This window comes from Clavelina lepadiformis, chromosome 2, assembly GCF_947623445.1.
Source record: "Clavelina lepadiformis chromosome 2, kaClaLepa1.1, whole genome shotgun sequence".
Taxonomy (NCBI): domain Eukaryota; kingdom Metazoa; phylum Chordata; class Ascidiacea; order Aplousobranchia; family Clavelinidae; genus Clavelina; species Clavelina lepadiformis.
This window is the reverse complement of record NC_135241.1, coordinates 3,299,750-3,321,842: the sequence shown is the minus strand read 5'-3', so window position 1 is coordinate 3,321,842 and position 22,093 is coordinate 3,299,750. Positions and strand designations below refer to the sequence as shown.

At 39.1% G+C, this 22,093-nt stretch overlaps 4 protein-coding genes across 7 annotated transcripts; all 4 read left to right on the top strand.

Annotated features, from left to right (window-relative positions):
• The first annotated feature begins 1,698 nt into the window (after positions 1-1,698).
• LOC143446766 (uncharacterized) lies at positions 1,699-6,361 on the top strand. The gene is made up of 7 exons (XM_076946554.1): positions 1,699-1,917; positions 2,245-2,435; positions 2,556-3,418; positions 3,582-3,722; positions 3,911-3,997; positions 4,211-4,936; positions 5,167-6,361. The coding sequence occupies exons 1-7, from the start codon at positions 1,903-1,905 to the stop codon at positions 6,039-6,041; spliced, it is 2,898 nt and encodes a 965-aa protein (XP_076802669.1). The 5' UTR covers positions 1,699-1,902; the 3' UTR covers positions 6,042-6,361.
• A 1,347-nt stretch (positions 6,362-7,708) lies between these two features.
• On the top strand, positions 7,709-9,685 carry LOC143446764 (sodium-dependent multivitamin transporter-like). Of its 3 annotated transcripts, none has more exons than XM_076946550.1 (6): positions 7,709-7,922; positions 8,135-8,296; positions 8,440-8,600; positions 8,721-9,042; positions 9,205-9,347; positions 9,429-9,685. In XM_076946550.1, exons 2-6 carry the CDS (start codon positions 8,215-8,217, stop codon positions 9,450-9,452), a joined length of 732 nt encoding a protein of 243 aa, XP_076802665.1. In that variant the 5' UTR covers positions 7,709-7,922; positions 8,135-8,214; the 3' UTR covers positions 9,453-9,685. The 3 variants fall into 3 exon arrangements, with proteins under 3 accessions (XP_076802665.1, XP_076802664.1, XP_076802663.1); XM_076946549.1 differs by having other exon boundaries at positions 9,205-9,394; positions 9,508-9,685; XM_076946548.1 differs by having other exon boundaries at positions 9,205-9,685.
• Positions 9,686-9,998: 313 nt separating this feature from the next.
• On the top strand, positions 9,999-14,566 carry LOC143446761 (uncharacterized). The gene is made up of 7 exons (XM_076946543.1): positions 9,999-10,205; positions 10,533-10,723; positions 10,843-11,705; positions 11,869-11,955; positions 12,144-12,230; positions 12,486-13,211; positions 13,443-14,566. The coding sequence occupies exons 1-7, from the start codon at positions 10,191-10,193 to the stop codon at positions 14,039-14,041; spliced, it is 2,568 nt and encodes an 855-aa protein (XP_076802658.1). The 5' UTR covers positions 9,999-10,190; the 3' UTR covers positions 14,042-14,566.
• A 238-nt stretch (positions 14,567-14,804) lies between these two features.
• LOC143446763 (sodium-coupled monocarboxylate transporter 1-like) lies at positions 14,805-20,993 on the top strand. 2 transcript variants are annotated; one of them, XM_076946547.1, is made up of 14 exons: positions 14,805-16,230; positions 16,443-16,553; positions 16,657-16,747; positions 16,989-17,174; positions 17,679-17,833; positions 18,013-18,153; positions 18,348-18,477; positions 18,705-18,793; positions 18,988-19,091; positions 19,233-19,393; positions 19,514-19,835; positions 19,998-20,140; positions 20,222-20,293; positions 20,824-20,993. In XM_076946547.1, the coding sequence occupies exons 1-13, from the start codon at positions 16,076-16,078 to the stop codon at positions 20,276-20,278; spliced, it is 1,845 nt and encodes a 614-aa protein (XP_076802662.1). In that variant the 5' UTR covers positions 14,805-16,075; the 3' UTR covers positions 20,279-20,293; positions 20,824-20,993. The 2 variants fall into 2 exon arrangements, with proteins under 2 accessions (XP_076802662.1, XP_076802661.1); XM_076946546.1 differs by having other exon boundaries at positions 20,222-20,993.
• The last annotated feature ends 1,100 nt before the right edge of the window (positions 20,994-22,093 follow it).

Here is a 22,093-nt window from a genome sequence, read left to right as displayed (position 1 = left end):
CGCATAAACTACCAGTTTATGCATTTCACTACATAAAAAAGAGTAGACATTAGTGTATAAACGATAGCTTACATGTAGATAACGTATCTGTGAATGAAACTTAATTCATGAAAGTAATTGCTAGAATAAGTATACTTTATCACCAATGCACCCATGCAATATTGACGTAACCTTTAATGTAAGTCCTTTAAGAAATTAACGCACACAGGTTTCGTAGTATTCCTTCACCCTTCTCGGCCAACTGTGACATTAAAAATGCTTATCACAAGCACGCCCCATAAACAGCATAACAGCATGTGATATCAACTGAAGCAACAATAGAGGTAAGTTTATCAAATTCACTAAAAACAGTTAAAAGATAAAACTGAAGTCGACAAACAAAAAGGTTTTCTGACTATCGCACTTGAGGTGTTGCAAATGTTACAAAATCTGTTTGTAAGCATAACAGCAGAGTTACGCACGAAATAATGCGGCTCCACACGCATGACCTGGCCGCTGTTGAAATGTTTGCCCGACGTTTACCGTGCGTGCAAGCGATCGGAATACAATACACCTTTACGCTTAAAATTTGGGTTACTGCTAGCAGTCATAAAAAGCGTATAAATGGGGCTAGTGGTAACGTGAAGAAACTATTCCAGATATAGAGCTCAGCTATTACAGTCAACACACAAACGCGGGGCTGTATCCGTATATCTCTAAAAGTAAACATCGTTTTCAAATTGTATTCGCATTTAATCAGCATGGCTGTACGGTAGATTGCAGAGAATTGGATCGATAGCGGCTTTATATTTCAAGTGGCTGAATTTCTAATACTACGTTCAGTTTGTGACTTTTTCTTGACAATCTTCGCGTGAGTGAGCACTCGGTCTTGGTTTCGTTTCAAATGCGCACAGTTTACTTGATTTGCCGGAGCATTGGGAAACAGGTAAAATTTAGTAGCATTGGTGACAAGAAAATCCTGAAGTTAGAAAGTCAATACTAAAGAAGTTACCATAGGCATAGAACAAGTCAATAAAAACTGCCTACCGGTTTATCGATCGCTCTCACACAGGAAAAGACTTACAGACCATGGTAACTTGTTGGGTCAATTTAAAAATATATATAAACAGCTATTCTCGCTAGATTATATGCAAGTGTTAAGCCAGTGTATAGTTATAGTTGATTGAAACGTTTTCCCAATGCACAATGGATTTTGCTCCTGACTTTACGCGAAGAACATTTTCAGCTGGTGATTACGTTGTTTTTGCGTTGATGTTTCTTGTGTCAACGCTGATTGGTTGCTTTTACTTCTACAAAGATAGAAAGAAAGAAGACCGTGATGAATTTCTCATTGGTGGAAGGTAGGTCGATCGTTTTCATTGTTTCAAAACAGGAAAACACTTTCAAGACAAAAATAATGTGACGTAATAAAACTAATAACAGCGTATTACATCCGTATCGAATTTGCAGGCCAATTTTTGTGACATTGACACGAGAAAGTTACAACTTTTACATTGAAAATACCTTTAGGATGCCTTACCCTGTTGACAGTCATATACAGGCTAAATGGAAAAACAAAATGGAAAAACAAATTATCTAATACTTTACACCTAATTTGACGCACACCGAAGTATTTCCACAAATGTTAGCTACTGCCTTAGGGCGTATAAAACTGTGTACAAGTCTTTCCAGTAACAATTTTAAGTATGAGACGGCAATTATAAAGCAGGCAATTCTAATGCGTGGCGCATATTGTTTAGCATTTACTCAATTATAGTCAGGTGTCGGAAAACAATGACGGTAAAATTAGAAAACATTGTTTGGCACATGATGCACAAGGCATAAATGTTAATGTACATTCTAGTTTAAGCCTATATAAACTGATTATAATAGCAAGCAATTTACCAGCCAAAGACAGGCGTTATGAACGATGCTGAGGTGAGTAAACGATCTCATACAGTTAATATAACTTTTAACGATTCTTATCTAATTTAAAGCACTGAAAGTTTCTGCTTTTATCAAGGTTTGCATGAGCTATACATAAACAAAATAGTGGTCAAGCAAAGAAATGTACCCATGTGCAGGCCCACATGGGAAAGAGTTATGACATAAGAATCGCTCAAAACTCAATCCTTATGTGAGTTTGCAGTTCTTTGCTTGACTTCAAAATAGTCAATGCATACACGAATTAGATAAGGATCGCAATTGCAAAAGTCATGAAAAAGATTACAAACCATACAATTGTCATATGTTTGCCGACAACAGGCTCTGCTAGCCCGGGACGACGTGAAAGAGTTCCAAGCATCCGAAATACTATGCAAGGCTGAGGATAGCATACTCGGACGAGGCAACTTTGGTACCGTACTTGTTGGTTACCACAGAGTGCATGGCAGATTGGCTGTGAAGTGTCAACCCTTACAAGGATCTGAACAAGAAATAGACGCCTCACGCAGGAAGTATGCTGATGCTAGGCTATAAGTCGATGAGAATTGTTGAGGTGGTCTAATCTTCGGTGGTGGAAAACTGGTAAAAAGGCGGTTTGGATCACTCAGAATAATGCACAAATGTTCTCTTAGGTTTTTGAAGGAAATCAAGATGGTGCTTCTCGCCAGCCACGATTTTGTTATGCGAGTCGAAGGCATGGTGGAATGGGAAGGATGGATTGGAATGGTTACAAAGTATATGGCGGCCGGTTCCTTGCATGACCTGCTTTTTAACAAAACCATCGACACTATATCGGTCATCCTTCTTTTACGAATATGCTATGAAGTGTCGGACGCAATCACTTCCATCCACAATTTATTTCAAACTATACGGATCGCGCACGGAGACCTAAAACCACAAAATATCCTGCTGGATTCTGATTTGCACTGCAAAGTTGCCGATTTTGGTGGTGCCGCGTTATCTATGCATACTCTGTCGAACCAAGATCCGAATGATGATAACCCTGACGAAGGCAATCAATACACACTTCTATTCGCCGCTCCTGAACGTCTGACGACGGATTCGAGCCGCGTCACAACCGCGATGGATGTCTACAGCTTTGGTGTTATTGTATACATTGTGTTGGTGCGACGCTACCCCGAATCGGCTCGTGTGATGCCTAACCTACTGGTGTTACGCGTTATCGAAGGCATCCGCTTCAATGAGGCTGAGATACAAGAAAAATTAACCGAGCTTCGTGAAGAAGGCCGAGAAGATGAAGCAACAATCGTAACTTTGCTTCAAAACGTTATGAGAGAATGCTGGAACCACTCGCCAGCCCTGCGACCTGCGATGATGACTGTAAGAGACAGGCTGCGCAGTCAAATGGAAAGTATCGACCACTCGAAAGTAGCAAGATGCGTACTGAACACTGTACAGCTTGTAAACATAAGACGAGGCTTACCGGATGAAAAGGAATGTGTTTCAATAGATGAAATTATATGCCGCAAAAAAGGTGATAGGATTGATGTTAACTATTATTCAGACATATGGTTTCATAAAACTGGTTATAAAACTTCCTGTTATTCGTAAATTATATACATAGGCAAAAACCCGTGTTGATCTTAGTATACTACGTATTAGGTAAAATTGTAATTCTTCGAATTATACTGATAAAGGTCCGCGAGGAAGTAGACACAGAGTTAGTTATCCTTCCGATCTTGCTACTGGCTCCGCACAAGAAATCCAACGAGCAGATGTCGCACCAATGCCACACACCTCATCAGTGGAACCAATGAGTACTTCTCTGACCAACACAGGTTTCAACAGAACAACTTCGTATAGTTCTGTCATTATTATAAGCAATGATCGCGTTTTTTAAGGTTGCACTTACTCCGGCTCTGGTATTTTTTGCTTCGAACTTCGTATGAACCTAATGAAAGACGGCTAAAATGATCGGAAACCACTATAATTATTTCAATGTTTATGCTTGGGGAATTTTTTTCAGAAAAGCAGGAGCTCTTGCGAAACGCAGAAGTAGACAAAACCAGCAGCGAGCAAATGTTGGAGAATTGTTTCACTGATGACGACAAAGGTGTAAATTTTAATTAACAATCCAAGTTCAATAGTTTCAAGTTATATCAAAACAATAGATTATGGCTAGTGGTTCCCAAACGTTTTGGGCGGAGGGTTCTGTTAAACTACGTTTGGGAAACACGGACTTCATATGCAAATACAATTTTTCAAAGTAAACCCAAAACAAAACGGTAAGTATAGCTATGCTTAAACTTATTCCAATTATTGCCAGAAAACGCAACGGTCCACCAGTATATAACTTCCGTTCAAGAGTCCATTGACAATAGCACAGAAGCAACCGTAGCTTGTGAAAGGCTGAGCAAGGTAGTCAGCACGATATCACTGTCCCAAAATGAATTGCTGAAAACGGCTCATGCTATAATCAACGTGGTTCAATTGGTTCACAAGAAACACCCAGACCAGATCCTGCTGCCAATCCTGCAATTGATGCAGTACGCAAAAGACCTTTGTGTGAAGATGACCAAATTATCCACCAGGGTTATTTTCTTTGAAAGATGCGCAAGGGTGATGCAAGCTCTTGTTTCCAAGTCTGGAAGTGCGACCGACTTGATCGTTAAAAGTGTCGTGATGCCTTACGCGGAGGAACTTCTAAGTCTGATGCTTCCAGATGAGAATGTCAGTAAAACTTTGCTTCTGCAAGCGAAAGCGGCGTGTTGGGAATGCATTGCAGCCTGTCATAACCGCACCAACAACATCACAGGATCGATAGAATTCAACAAGAAGACAATAACAGAACTGGAGAGAGAATTTGGGAGCAATTGTAGGAAGCTTATCGCTTATGGGTCTTGCTGTAACAATCTCGGATCGATCTACGAGATGGAGAAGAAACCAAAAGAGGCGGAAGAATATTTCCTTAAGTCGCATTACACGTTCCGCGAAGTTGACAATGCGTTAAGTGAAGAAAAGAAAGTAAATAGCATTTACAAGACAATAAATGGTAAGCAATGATCAACTCGCTTGTAACAATGAAGGTAATTGCAACATGTTTTTGATATTTGGTGTAATGTTTTAAACTGTTTACGTACGCTGATACGATATATAGCTAAATATTTGTAAAATCGACTGAAATAGCGTCTGATAAGTATAGCCCTGGGCGTTTTATGCAAAACTTCGGAGATCTGTAAAACCTCGTTTCATCAACCTTTATATCTTACACATTTCACATAGATTTGGCAAGACTATACGAAAACGTTCCGGAACTCAAAGCCAACAAAAGCAAAGAAATCTACCAATATCTAAAGACCTGTGACGTATCGGGCTACCCACGTCTAATCAATAAGTTAAATATGCTCCGCTTGGCTATTCTACTACAGCTGGAGGGGGATAAGACACAACTTTCCGAAGATCTCTGCAAAATCGCAACAGAAATCCAACCACCGGAGCACTTTTGCCGGGAAGTAGTTGGCTATGTGGCAGTGACCGCAAAAAGACTGATTCAACAGAACAATTTAAGATGTGCCGCAACGCTGTGCAAATGTGGCCTCAACCTGTGCACGTTCATCGCGGATAAGTCTGATAAAGTTTGTCACGTTAATGACTTGTTCCAGATCCTTAAACAACTTTTTACCAGTTTGCTGGAGAAAAATGAATCTCGTGACCTAGCGAGAGACATAATCGCTTTTGGAGAAGATGCAATTGATAAAATCAAGAAATCCACGAAAACAGATGAAGAGATTAGAATCAAGTATCAAAGCTTGTGCATGATCGATGTTAGCTATTGGTGTCTGAAGGTAGAAGATTACAAGAAAAGTTTAAGACTGGCTGAAAAAGGTTACAAACTTTTACCGTTAGACCTCGGAACGGATCAAAATCTTCGTTCTTCATTTAAAGCGCTAAGTCATTACATTTTTGGCGCGTGCAAGTACGCCCTGAAAAATTACAAAAACGCAGAAGCGGACTACAAAAAAGCCATAAGTGTTTCCGAAGACCAAGAAAGCATGAAAGCCTTGTATGAAGCCGCTAGGCGAGAATTACAAGAGGTTCGTGAAGTTATTAAATCAAAAAGTCCAATTGCCCGAATAAAACAGACTATTTGTAAATGAAAAGCCAACAATAATTTTGGTGATTACAGCAAATCATTTGTTTGTCAGCGCAAGGTTACGACCAAATAAATGACTGCATCATGTTTTGCTGAACGACGTTTTCACCTTGTATTAGTCTTGTTTTCAATGCCATATGTGTGTACATATACAATTCTATAAACATAACGTCATACTAACATGTTCCGAGCTTTATCTTGAGCACGAATATATTTAATGCCTTGATGTCAAGCAATAACAGCATAATGTATTGCTCTATTCGCCGACTTACATTCACTTAGTAAGCCCTTACACTCATTTAAATAAATATTGCACCAGCATGACTTCAGAGAACTAACCAGCAGGTATCGCCTTAGGTGAAGATTCCACCGAAACTTTAATTCTTCGTTTTACAGTACCTGGCTGGAGTTTCGGAAGTTATTTTGGGAAACTTTAGCAGCCAACAGTATAACATGTATTAAGGTGTCGTAAATTTCCGTTGTAATTAGTTCTCTGAAACGGAAAGAAATTTTTAAACGGTCGTTTTTAGTAGCTGTTTACCTTCATATTGGCATTTGATGGAACATTAATAAACTACCAGTTTATGCATTTCACTACATAAAAAAGAGTAGAAAATAGTGTATAAACGATAGCTTACATGTAAATAACGTATCTGTGAATGAATCTAATGAAAGAAAGTAATCATGAAAGTAATTGCTGTAATAAATATACTTTCTCACCAATGCACCCATGCAATATGGACGTAACCTTTAATGTAAGTTCTTTAAGAAATTAAGACACACAGGTTTTGCAGTATTCCTTTACCCTTCTCGGCCAACTGTGACATTAAAAATCCTTATCACAAGCATGCCCCACAAACAGCATAATATGTGATAACAACAGAAGTAACAATAAAGGTAAGTTTATCAAATTCACTAAAAACAGTTAAAAGATAAAACTAAAGTCGACAAACAAAAAGGTTTTCTGACTATCGCACTTGAGGTGTTGCTTTTGAAAATCTGTTTGTAAGCATAACAGCAGAGTTACGCACGAAATAATGCGGCTGCACACGCTTGACCTGATCGCTGTTTCCCGACGTTTACCGTGCGTGCAAGCGACCGGAATACAACAAACCTTTACGCTTAAAATTTGGGGAACTGCTAGCAGCCATAAAAGGTGTATAAATGGGGCTAGTGGTAACGTGAAGAAACTATTCTAGAACTAGAACTCAGCTATTACAGTCAACACACAAACGCGCGGCTGTATCCGTATATCTCTAAACGTAAACATCGTATTCAAATTGTGTTCGCATTTAATCAGCATGGCTGTACAGTAGATTGCAGAGAATTGGATCGATAGCGACTTTATATTTAAAGCGGCTGAATTGCTAACACTACGTTCAGTTTATGACTTTTTCTCGACAATCTTCGCGTGAATGAGCACTCGGCCTTGATTTCGTTATGCGTACAGTTTACTTGATTTGCTGGAGCTTTGGGAAACAGGTAAAATTTAGTAGCATTGGTGACATGAAGTTAGAAACTAGAAAGTCAATATTAAAGAAGTTACCATAGGCATAGAACAAGTCAATAAAAACTGCCAACCGGTTTATCGACCGCTTCTACAGGAAAAGACTATGGTAATTTGTGGAGTCAATATAAAAATATATATAAACAGCTATTCTCGCTAGATTATATGCAAGTGTTAAGCCAGTGTATAGTTATAGTTGATTGAAACATTTCCCCAATGCACAATGGATTTTGCTCCCGACTTTACGCGAAGAACATTTTCTGCTGGTGATTACGTTGTTTTTGCGTTGATGTTTCTTGTGTCAACGCTGATTGGTTGCTTTTACTTCTACAAAGACAGAAAGAAAGAAGACCGTGATGAATTTCTCATTGGTGGAAGGTAGGTCGATTGTTTTCATTGTTTCAAAATAGGAAAACACTTTCAAGACAAAAATAATGTGACGCAATAACAGCGTGTTACATCCGTATCGAATTCGCAGGCCAATTTTTGTGGAATTGACATGAGAAATTTACAACTTTTACATTGAAAACACCTTTAGGATGCCTTACCCTGTTGACAGTCATGTACAGGCTACTCTTTCTATGTTATAGGTCACTCAGTCCCTACCCAGTGGGCCTATCATTATCTGTAAGGGTTGTAACGGGCACCTTAGTGCTGGGAACACCGGGGGATGTTTACGCATTACGCAGTAACGGATATTTTTTCTCCTTGGTGGGATTTCAGTGAAGAAAGGTCAACCTGGATAGCAAGAGGTACATACTTTATAACTTTCTTGCGCCATCTATTACATAAGTGTTCAAAATTAAGTCAAAATCTATTACCGCTAGAGCTCGCTATTGCACGTTTACACGGAAATTTATAGAACAGAGATTAGATATTAAAAGTTTGGTTTTAGGATCTGTTGTATTCTATGGAATTTTGAGCATCTTATTCGCATTTCTAACATCACGACTTGAAGGACTTTTAAAGGCAGCCTTGGTAATTCATGGCTTGCTAGGCGGGCCTATGTTAGGCTTATTCACACTCGGAATTCTATTCCCTTGCGCCAATCCTGCGGTGGGTATAACTACTACGTGTTACCGTTGCTAAGTTCGATGGTTATACTTTTTAGTACATGTCTTAATGGAAGATCAGCTTAAGTTTTAAAACTTACCCACTAATTATTATCTTCCGCAGGGAGCGATTGTTGGTTTACTTGTCGGTGTCGCAATGAATGCGTGGGTTTTTACCGGTGCTTTGGACCACAGTTGGTACATTGAGCAATTTCAAGGCTTTCTTCCATTGCGAACAGACATGTGCCCAATGACAGAAACGTCGTTGCCCAGCAACGCAACAACACCGCTCACGTCACTTTCAACGGCAATGTCAACTCATCAGAGCAGCACCACCGGAACTGTGCCGGCAGTGGTGGAGATATACTCGATGTCTTTTTGGTACCTTTCAGCGTGGGGATTTACCTTCACGATCGTCGTGGGGTTGCTGACTAGCTTCGTGACATGTACGTATTTCCCTGGCATCGTAAACAAAGTTGCTTTTTTCATTCTTAGCAGTAGAAATGTACGTAACTCTTCTTACGCATTGTGACGCTGGCCGAGGCGTGGCCTAGATATAGGCTACTACGTGCTCTAAATTGAAAAAAATGAAATCAATGCTGATTTAGGTAGACAGCGTAGCCGTAAAGACTTAGATCCTCGATTTGTTTATCCTTTCTTCAGTCACTGGCTGTGTATATTTTTGCCAAAATCGGCTCAGAAATGGACTTGGTGCGGAGTGCCGCATGACTACGTGAGAAGTAACACGAAAGTAATGCAACGACGTTTAAAAACGTGATATCGGATGAATTAAAACAGGTTGTTTTGACTAAAGCGATTGTTTCCGTTGCAGACAACTGAAAATGAGCAATGTTAATGTTTATTGCGATATCGCCGGTAGGTGGCGAAACAGAGCATCATTTTCATTTCAGATTAAAGGCTTCAGTGGAAAAAAGACTTTGCAGAAAAAAAATCTGCCATAATTAAACTACTATATGCGAAACCTTAAGTACAGGTATTGTGCAATTGTTTTAAATTCCGAAATGAATCATTAATAAATTGAAAGTGTTTGTAGACAGTTTGTTTTCAAATTTCCCCCAAGGCCCATTTTGTAGGAATTGGCTTTATCGTGATAATAAATAGCCTAATTGAAGCAGCCACAATAAAATTGAGAATATCTTGGCATTTTATAGAACAAAAGTTATTTGCAAAGTGTTTGTATAAAAGTTATGGCCAACGTGCCAACGCTCTAAATACAACCACACCTTAATGTTGAACAACAAATTACCTAACGCTTTAAACCTAAATTGACGCACACCAAAGCATTTCCAAAAATGTTAGCTACTGCCTTAGGGCATATAAAACTGCGTACAAGGCTTTCCAGTAACAACTTTAAGTATGAGACGGCAATTATAAAGCATGTAATTCTAATGCGTGGCGCATATTGTTTAGCATTTACTCAATTATAGTCAGGTGTCGGAAAACAATGACGGTAAAACTAGAAAACATTGTTTGGCACATGATGCACAAGGCATAAATGTTTACGTAAATTCTAGTTTAAGCCTAGATAAACTGATTATAATAGCAAACAACTCGCCAGCCAAAGACAGGCGTTATGAACGATGCTGAGGTGAGTAAACGATCTCATACAGTTAATATAACTTTTAACGATTCTTATCTAATTTAAAGCACTGGAAGTTTCTGCTTTTATCAAGGTTTGCATGAGCTATACATAAACAAAAGAGTGGTCAAGCAAAGAAATGTACCCATGTGCAGGCCCACATGGGAAAGAGTTATGACATACGAATCTCTCAAAACTCAATCCTTATGTGAGTGTGCAATTCTTTGCTTGACTTCAAAATAGTCAATGCATACACGAATTAGATAAGGATCGCAATTGCAAAAGTCATGAAAAAGATCACAAACCATACAATTGTCATATGTTTGACGACAACAGGCTCTGCTAGCCCGGGACGACGTGAAAGAGTTCCAAGCATCCGAAATACTATGCAAGGCTGAGGATAGCATACTCGGACGAGGCAACTTTGGTACCGTACTTGTTGGTTACCACAGAGTGCATGGCAGATTGGCTGTGAAGTGTCAACCCTTACAAGGATCTGAACAGGAAATAGACGCCTCACGCAAGAAGTATGCTGATGCTAGGCTATAAGTCGATGAGAATTGTTGAGGTGGTCTAATCTTCAGTGGTGGAAAACTGGTAAAGGGCGGTCTGGACCACTCAGAATAATGCACAAATGTTCTCTTAGGTTTTTAAAGGAAATCAAGATGGTGCTTCTCGCCAGCCACGATTTTGTTATGCGAGTCGAAGGCATGGTAGAATGGGAAGGATGGATTGGAATGGTTACAAAGTATATGGCGGCCGGTTCCTTGCATGACCTGCTTTTCAACAAAACCATCGACACTATATCGGTCATCCTTCTTTTACGAATATGCTATGAAGTGTCGGACGCAATCACTTACATCCACAATTTATTTCAAACTATACGGATCGCGCACGGAGACCTAAAACCACAAAATATCCTCCTGGATTCTGATTTGCATTGCAAAGTTGCCGATTTTGGTGGTGCCGCGTTATCTATGCATACTCTATCGAACCAAGATCCGAATGATGATAACCCTGACGAAGGCAACCAATACACACTTCTATTCGCCGCTCCTGAACGTCTGGCGACGGATTCAAGTCGCGTCACAACCGCGATGGATGTCTACAGCTTTGGTGTTATTGTATACATTGTGTTGGTGCGACGCTACCCCGAATCGGCTCGTGTGATGCCTAACCTACTGGTGTTACGCGTTATCGAAGGCATCCGCTTCAATGAGGCTGAGATACAAGAAAAATTAACCAAGCTTCGTGAAGAAGGCCGAGAAGATGAAGCAACGATCGTAACTTTGCTTCAAAACGTTATGAGAGAATGCTGGAACCACTCGCCAGCCCTGCGACCTGCGATGATGACTGTAAGAGACAGGCTGCGCAGTCAAATGGAAAGTATCGACCACTCGAAAGTAGCAAGATGCGTGCTGAACACTGTACAGCTTGTAAACATAAGACGAGGCTTACCGGATGAAAAGGAATGTGTTTCAATAGATGAAATTATATGCCGCAAAAAAGGTGATAGGATTGAAGTTAACTATTATTCAGACATATGGTTTCATAAAACTGGTTATAAAACTTCCTGTTATTTGTAAATCATATACATAGACAAAAACCCGTGTTGATCTTAGTATACTACGTATTAGGTAAAATTGTAATTCTTCGAATTATACTGATAAAGGTCGAGCAGATGTCCAACGAGCAGATGTCGCACAAATGCCACACACCTCATCAGTGGAACCAATGAGTACTTCTCTGACCAACACAGGTTTCAACAGAACAACTTCGTATAGTTCCGTCATTATTATAAGCAATGATCGCGTTGTTTAAGGTTGCACTTACTCCGGCTCTGGTATTTTTTGCTTCGAACTTCGTATGAACCTAATGAAAGACGGCTAATGTGATCGGAAACCACTATAATTATTTCAATGTATATGCTTGGGGATTTGTTTTCAGAAAAGCAGGAGCTCTTGCGAAACGCAGAAGTAGACAAAACCAGCAGCGAGCAAATGTTGGAGAATTGTTTCACTGATGACGACAAAGGTGTAAATTTTAATTAACAATCCAAGTTCAATAGTTTCAAGTTATATCAAAGCAATAGATTATGGCTAGTGGTTCCCAAACGTTTTTGGGCGGAGGTTTCTGTTAAACTACGGGTTCTATTAAACTAGAGGAGCACGGTTCTGTTAAACTACGTTTGGGAAACACGGGCTTAATATGCAAATACAGTTTTTCAAAGTAAACCCAAATCAAAACGGTAAGTATAACTATGCTTAAACTTATTCCAATTATTGCCAGAAAACGCAACGGTCCACCAGTATATAACTTCCATTCGAGAGTCCATTGACAATAGCACAGAAGCAACCGTAGCTTGTGAAAAGCTGAGCAAGGTAGTCAGCACGATATCACTATCCCAAAATGAATTGCTGAAAACGGCTCATGCTATAATCAACGTGGTTCAATTGGTTCACAAGAAACACCCAGACCAGATCCTATTACCAATCCTGCAATTGATGCAGTACGCAAAAGAACTTTGTGTGAAGATGACCAAATCATCGACTAGGGTTATTTTCTTTGAAAGATGCGCAAGGGTGATGCAAGCTCTTGTTTCCAAGTCTGTAAGTGCGCCCAAATTGATCGTTAACAGTGTCATGATGCCTTACGCGGAGGAACTTCTAAGTCTGATGCTTCCAGATGAGAATGTCAGTAAAAAGTTGCTTCTGCAAGCGAAAGCGGCGTGTTGGGAATGCATTGCAGCCTGTTATAACCGCACCAACAACATAACAGGATCGATAGAATTCAACAAGAAGACAATAACAGAACTAGAGAGAGAATTTGGGAGCAATTGTAGGAAGCTTATCGCTTATGGGTCTTGCTGTAACAATCTCGGATCGATTTACGAGATGGAGAAGAAACCAAAAGAGGCGGAAGAATATTTCCTTAAGTCGCATTACACGTTCCGCGAAGTTGACAATGCGTTAAGTGAAGAAAAGAAAGTAAATAGCATTTACAAGACAATAAATGGTAAGCAATGATCAACTCGCTTGTAACAATGAAGGTAATTGCAACATGTTTTTGATATTTGGTGTAATGTTTTAAACTGTTTACGTACGCTGATACGATATATAGCTAAATATTTGTAAAATCGACTGAAATAGCGTCTGATAAGTATAGCCCTGGGCGTTTTATGCAAAACTTCGGAGATCTGTCAAAACCTCCTTTCATCAACCTTTATATCTTACACATTTCACATAGATTTGGCAAGACTATACGAAAATTTTCCCGAACTCAAAGCCAACAAAAGCAAAGACATCTACCAGTATCTAAAGAACTGTGACGTATCGGGCTACCCACGTCTAATCAATAAGTTAAATATGCTCCGCTTGGCTATTCTACTACAGCTGGAGGGGGATAAGACACAACTTTCTGAAGATCTCTGCAAAATCGCAACAGAAATCCAACCACCGGAGCACTTTTGCCAGGAAGTAGTTGGCTATGTGGCAGTGACCGCAAAAAGACTGATTCAACAGAACAATTTAAGATGTGCCGCAACGCTTTGCAAATGTGGCCTCAACCTGTGCACGTTCATCGCGGATAAGTCTGACAAAGTTTGTCACGTTAATGACTTGTTCCAGATCCTTAAACAACTTTTTACCATTTTGCTGGAGAAAAATGAGCCTCGTGACCTAGCGAGAGACATAATCGCTTTCGGAGAAGATGCAATTGATAAAATTAAGAAATCCACGAAAACAGATGAAGAGATTAGAATCAAGTATCAAAGCTTGTGCATGATCGATGTTAGCTATTGGTGTCTGAAGGTAGAAGATTACAAGAAAAGTTTAAGACTGGCTTAAAAAGGGTACAAACTTTTACCGTTAGACCTCGGAACGGATCAAAATCTTCGTTCTTCATTTAAAGCGCGAAGTCATTACATTTCTGGCGCGTGCAAGTACGCCCTGAAAAATTACAAAAACGCAGAAGCGGACTACAAAAAAGCCATAAGTGTTTCCGAAGACCAAGAAAGCATGCTGGCTTTGTGTGAAGCCGCTAGGCAAGAATTACAAGAGGTTCGTGAAGTTATTAAATCAAAAAGTCCAATTGCCCGAATAAAACAGACTATTTGTAAATGACAAGCCAATAATAATTTTGGTGATTACAGCAAATCATTTGTTTGTCAGCGCAAGGTTACGACCAAACAAATGACTGCATCATGTTTTGCTGAGCACATTTTCACCTTGTATTAGTCTTGTTTTCAATGCCATGTGTGTACGTATATAATCTTATATACATAACGTCATACTAATATGTTCCGAGCTTTATCGTGAGCACGAATATATTTAATGCCTTGATGTCAAGCAATAACAGCATAATGTATTGCTCTATTCGCCTACTTACATTCACTTAATATTTACATAAATTCAGACTTGGTAAACCCTTACACTCATTTAAATAAATATTGCAACAGCATAACTTCAGAGAACTAACCAGCAGGTATCGCCCAAGTTGAAAATACCACCGAAACTTTAATTCTTCGTTTTACAGTACCTGGCTGGAGTTTCGAAAGTTATTTTGGGAAACTTTAGCAGCCAACAGTATAACACGTATTAAGGTGTCGTAAACTTCCGTTGTAATTAGCTCTCTAAAACGGAAAGAAATTTTTAAACGTTCGTTTTTAGTAGCTGTTTATCTTCATATTGGCATTTGATGGAACATTACGCATAAACTACCAGTTTATGCATTTCACTACATAAAAAAGAGTAGACATTAGTGTATAAACGATAGCTTACATGTAGATAACGTATCTGTGAATGAAACTTAATTCATGAAAGTAATTGCTAGAATAAGTATACTTTATCACCAATGCACCCATGCAATATTGACGTAACCTTTAATGTAAGTCCTTTAAGAAATTAACGCACACAGGTTTCGTAGTATTCCTTCACCCTTCTCGGCCAACTGTGACATTAAAAATGCTTATCACAAGCACGCCCCATAAACAGCATAACAGTATGTGATATCAACAGAAGTAACAATAGAGGTAAGTTTATCAAATTCACTAAAAACAGTTAAAAGATAAAACTGAAGTCGACAAACAAAAAGGTTTTCTGACTGTCGCACTTGAGGTGTTGCAAATGTTACAAAATCTGTTTGTAAGCATAACAGCAGAGTTACGCACGAAATAATGCGGCTCCACACGCATGACCTGGCCGCTGTTGAAATGTTTGCCCGACGTTTACCGTGCGTGCAAGCGATCGGAATACAATACACCTTTACGCTTAAAATTTGGGTTACTGCTAGCAGCCATAAAAAGCGTATAAATAGGGCTAGTGGTAACGCGAAGAAACTATTCTACAACTAGAACTCAGCTATTACAGTCAACACACAAACGCGCGGCTGTATCCGTATATCTCTAAAAGTAAACATCGTATTCAAATTGTATTCGCATTTAATCAGCATGGCTGTACGGTAGATTGCAGAGAATTGGATCGATAGCGACTTTATATTTAAAGCGGCTGAATTTCTAACACTACGTTCAGTTTATGACTTTTTCTTGACAATCTTCGCGTGAATGAGCACTCAGTCTTGGTTTCGTTTCAAATGGGCACAGTTTACTTGATTTGCCGGAGCATTGGGAAACAGGTAAAATTTAGTAGCATTGGTGACAGGAAAATCATGAACTTAGAAAGTCAATACTGAAGAAGTTACCATAGGCATAGAACAAGTCAATAAAAACTGCCTACCGGTTTATCGATCGCTCTCACACAGGAAAAGACTTACAGACTATGGTAATTTGTTGGGTCAATTTAAAAAAATATATAAACAGCTATTCTCGCTAGTGTCAAGCCAGTGTATAGTTATAGTTGATAGAAACGTTTTCCACATGCACAATGGATTTTGCTCCTGACTTTACTCGAAGAACATTTTCTGCTGGTGATTACGTTGTTTTTGCGTTGATGTTTCTTGTGTCAACGCTGATTGGTTGCTTTTACTTCTACAAAGACAGAAAGAAAGAAGACCGTGATGAATTTCTCATTGGTGGAAGGTAGGTCGATTGTTTTCATTGTTTCAAAATAGGAAAACACTTTCAAGACAAAAATAATGTGACGTAATAACAGCGTGTTACATCCGTATCGAATTCGCAGGCCAATTTTTGTGACATTGACATGAGAAAGTTACAACTTTTGCATTGAAAACACCTTTAGGATGCCTTACCCTGTTGACAGCCATGTACAGGCTACTCTTTCTATGTTATAGGTCACTCAGTCCCTACCCAGTGGGCCTATCATTATCTGTAAGTGTTGTAACGGGCACCTTAGTGCTGGGAACACCAGGGGATGTTTACGCATTTGGGACGACATATATATGGTAAGTAATAAGTCTCATTACATCGAGGAAGTAATCTAAGTGTACAATTGCTGCCGTGAGTCACCGCGATTCGAAACGTCTAAACGCGTCTGTCATGGTGTAGGCTGGTAATTGGATTTTTCTTGGCCGCTGTAGTTGCATCAGAAATCTACGTTCCGATTTTCTACGGCTTACGACTAAGAAGTGCATACGAAGTAAGTCGTCGGTAGGAGTGTATTGATTTTGTGGGCAACCACGTCTCACAAATATCTTCTAAGAAATAAGATTTTAATTGATTAATTGATCAATATGTCAATCTGCTTGCATGCCGTCTAGTCGTCTACAGCGAGATGCTTTAGTTTGGAAAGATACCGCTAAATATTATATGTATACAACATAACACTGGATTGGATTGTCACTAAAATATATACCAACATTTGTTTTCTTCTTGCACAGTACCTGGAGTATAGGTTTCACCGGTCGGTACGAATTTTGGGTGCGATAACGTATATTGTCCACACTGTCATTTACCTGGGCTTCGTCATATACGCGCCAGCCTACGCACTTAATGCAGTTACTGGATGGAACATATGGGGCGCCATAACATCAACAAGCTTCGTCTGTATTATTTATACAGCGCTGGTGAGTAGTTAAGTGTTCATTCATTTTTAATATCACGATTCATTTCTTCGACTTCATTACTTTGCAAAGGTGTACACGCAATTAGATGCACTTGTCGATTGATGTCGAGTACGACATAACCGCACTAATTAAGCAATTCGTAAAGTTTAAGAAACGCCAGTTTCGAAAAATAACCTACATGCGGTAACATCTGAGGAACGAAACCGAAACTAAATACTGCGCTTGCAAGCAAAAGAAAGACAAGACAAAGATTTTCACAGCCTTGACACAGCCTTAACGCAAATGACCTTCAAGAACAATACATTGCACATCTCGTAGACTGCATATTTAAGTTATACGAAGCATACGAAGTTTATAATTTACGTAAATTCGAAGCTATGCGTATATGACCGCACAGAACCAGTGTACAAGAAAACACTGATTACAAAACATAAATATACTGCTACTTGTATAAAAATACAAAAGTTAGTATAAAATTACTCCAAGGTTTTCAACATTCAACAGGGTGGCTTGAAAGCTGTCATATGGATCGATGTAGCTCAAATGATATTCATTGTTTTTGGCTTTGTATCGGTGCTCATTCAAGGAAGTTTAAAAGCTGGCGGCTATGAGGTCTTATGGAAGAAATGCATCGATGGAGGGAGAATTAACTTTGGAAAGTAAATGAATCAAATTACATCACGATTCTAATTTTAACAAAGAACCTGTCAACTTGCGAATTTATTACAAATTGAATGAGTTTACGATTTTTAAAACATTTCCACGTCGATTGAATAAACTGCAAACGTAAAGCTTTCAAAAAATATGACAAGTGTTTGTCAATTTCGTTTGGTTTCAGCTTCAATCCTGACCCGCGACTGTCGAACACATTCTGGTCATTATGTGTTGGCGGTGGACTAAGCGCAACAAGTTTGTATGCAGTCAATCAAGCTTCTGTGCAACGTTTCATGTCGTGCAGATCGGCAACCACTGCAAAAGCGTGAGTAACAAACCAAGCGTGTCATTGTTTCACAAAATTTACCACAAATTATAAAAAGATTAAGCCAACCAAAAACAAATCTTTTCCGACTTGTGAAATTGCTTGGCGGTTGACGGCTTAAATTCATTTACTTTTTGCTATTACTCGCTGTTAAAGAGCATATCTAGAGGAACTAACAACTGTTTTCCGCTTAGGGCTGCTTTTCTCAATTGGGCTGGATTGCTGATTTTATACGTACTTGCCATGTTGGTCGGTGTTGAAATTTACGGCTACTATCACAAATGTGATCCATTACAGTTTACTCATCTAACACAGCGGGACCAGGTTATTTAAGTGTTGTATATCACTAATCACCTATTACTCTGTTCATGAAAGCAAGAGTAAGCTTTCTAATCGACTTGATGTGTTTGTATGTTATGTTTCGAAGCAAATTCAGAGATCTATGGAAATTAGTTGGAGTAAACAAAATAAAACAACAACAACCAACTAAACTTTAGTAAAAATATAAGAAAGTGCAAATGAAAAAAAAACTTTATCCTTTACTTTGTTAGCTTTTACCATTTCTTGTGATGGACTTGTTTCAAAATAACCCGGGAGCACCAGGATTAATCGTGGCAAGTATTTATTCAGCATGTCTCAGGTAAAATGAAAGTCAACCCGGGTCTTAAGAGTATAAGATTAATACGTAAAAAGTGGCGTTTGTTTTGTGAAATAACTGGTTTCAAAACACCATAACACGGGGACATTTTCAACTCAGATAAAGTATCAATTTTGTAAGACTTGGTTTGTTCAAAAATCTTTCAACCGTTAAAGTAAATAACTGATGTGCTTTAGTTCAGTATCTACGTCACTCATTGCCCTATCAAGCGTAACAGTAACGGATATTTTTTCTCCTTGGTGGGATTTTAGTGAAGAAAGGTTAACCTGGATAGCAAGAGGTACATGCTTTATAACTTCCTTGCGCCATCTATTACATAAGTGTTCAAAATTAAGTCAAAATCTATTACCGCTAGAGCTCGCTATTGCACGTTTACACGGAAATTTATAGAATAGAGATTAGATATTAAGTTTGGTTTTAGGATCTGTTGTATTCTATGGAATTTTGGGCATCTTATTCGCATTTCTAACATCACGACTTGAAGGACTTTTAAAGGCAGCCTTGGCAATTCATGGCTTGCTAGGCGGGCCTATGTTAGGCTTATTCACACTCGGAATTCTATTCCCTTGCGCCAATCCTGCGGTGGGTATAACTACTACGTGTTACCGTTGCTAAGTTCGATGGTTATACTTTTTAGTACATGTCTTAATGGAAGATCAGCTTAAGTTTTAAAACTTACCCACTAATTATTGTCTTCCGCAGGGAGCGATTGTTGGTTTACTTGTCGGTGTCGCAATGAATGCGTGGGTTTTTACCGGTGCTTTGGACTACAGTTGGTACATTGAGCAATTTCAAGGCTTTCTTCCATTGCGAACAGACATGTGCCCAATGACAGAAACGTCGTTGCCCAGCAACGCAACAACACCGCTCGCGTCACTTTCAACGGCAATGTCAACTCATCAGAGCAGCACCACCGGAACTGTGCCGGCAGTGGTGGAGATATACTCGATGTCTTTTTGGTACCTTTCAGCGTGGGGATTTACCTTCACGATCGTCGTGGGGTTGCTGACAAGCCTCGTGACATGTACGTATTTCCCTGGCATCGTAAACAAAGTTGCTTTTTTCATTCTTAGCAGTAGAAATGTACGTAACTCTTCTTACGCATTGTGACGCTGGCCGAGGCGTGGCCTAGATATAGGCTACTACGTGCTCTAAATTGAAAAAAATGAAATCTATGCTGATTTAGGTGGACAGCGTAGCCGTAAAGACGTAGATCCTCGATTTGTTCATCCTTTCTTCAGTCACTGGCTGTGTATATTTTTGCCCAAATCGGCTCAGAAAGGGACTTGGTGCGGAGTGCCGCATGACTTCGTGAGAAGTAACACGAAAGTAATGCAACGACGTTTAAAAACGTGATATCGGATGAATTAAAACAGGTTGTTTTGACTAAAGCGATTGTTTCCGTTGCAGACAACTGAAAATGAGCAAGGCAGCTCGAACGCCACATTCAGAGACGAAAGGTTTTGATGCAAGGGTTTTCCAGTGATTTTTCCTTATAGATAATTCTGGAACAATGCCGCACGGCACTGCGCGAATGCCAAGTGACCCAATTCAAATCACTGTGCTCTGTTATAATTATAACAGTTTAAGTTGTCAACTAACAGTCTTGAATATCTAACAGCCAACATTACAACGCATTAACAAGATTGCAATAATTATAGCTTCATCAACATCGCATGATACTTTCCTTAAAACTGCTTGCACTGTACAATTTGCAATAAGTTTTGTCTTCGCAAATAGCTTATCTAAAAAAGCAAATCCAATAGAGAAAAGGAACAATAAACAGTAGTTAAAAAGCCTATTCTCTTTGTGACGACGTATGATACTAGTTTGTCACTATCTCAACGTACATACCAAGTAATCCCTTTTGGCTTGATGTTAACAACAGTTATCACATACTGTAGTAGTTGGAAACTCACCTCAATTCATCCGTACCAGCTAAATCTAACTCTTTGCCTAACCTTTCTCCTAACGCTAATCTAATCGTTTCTCTTTAATAACAACATACTTAGTAACCTATTTTCGGAGAAGACGACACTTCCAACGTATCATGCGTTGGCAAACATTCAGAAGAACAAAAAGAAATGCCGATATTTAAAAAATGATTTTGACATAGAAATTATCGAAAGATGACATCAACGACATTTTGTAGTGCTTCCTAAAATATGCTATTAAACTATATTTCCATGTTTGCGTATGTTTCGTCCGAGGCAATGCCTGTCCTTCTAGTGACTAGTCCAACACAGACACAACTGCTCTTCCAAATTGCTTTACACCAACTCATATCAATGACCATGTCATCATTAACGTCAGCCATCAACTAGAGCAAAAAGAATTTTCAACGATTGCAACAATATACTCAGTAAATCAGAAGACGCATTTGGGCACAGCAGAGCAGAATTTTTATTTTTCGCTGAAAATATTATACCATTGTTGACGATGGTTGTGCAAGCAGAGTAAATAGCACAGAAGAGCCATATGACAATTGACGGAAAAAGGTGCGACGTTATAACGACGGGAAAGCTACTGCGCTATGACGTATAGATATGATGTCGACAATTACGTCAAGGATGTTAGACGATGAACAGATACAGAGGCATGGACAATCAGTATCGTGGGTGGTCTTACACCGACATTTTTCTCGTCTTCTAAATAAGCAAACCAACAAAGCCTAAAAACGCAATCAACCACAGTGATCGCCACTAGAACGTAACTCCATATTTTGAAATTAACCTCATATTTCGGACGTTGATAGAGGGTCATTTAAATGTATCAAAGTAAATAATAATAAAAAAGAAACAGAGTTTTTATAGGTGGTCATCGTACATCCGAACAATGCGTTTGCTCCTTTTATGTCAGAAATTAGCCTGCAAGCACTAACATCTCTGACACCCAGCAAGAAAATTAATTTAGAGTGTGACATTTGAAAACGGCAAATAATTTAATCCAGCAATGTCTTCATCACGCAATTAATTTGCCAAACGTGATATTTGATATTTTGTAAGTTCACGGTAACAAACTCCCTGGGGGGACAAGCAAACGTCATTAGCAGCAGTCTAAGTGATTACTTAAAATTACAGCACAGCAACGCAGCATGCTCGAGCAATACGATACGAAGATGAAATGAACCATGAGGTTTCAAACGATGATAATTGCATTATACGCTTTCTTATCTTTAAAAGCCTTCCTTATATGCCGAAAATTTACACAGGCGAGTGTAGCTGCATTCTTGAGCCATAACAGGTTCCGCATTACCGAACGCAAAAGTAAGTAGAGTTTCAT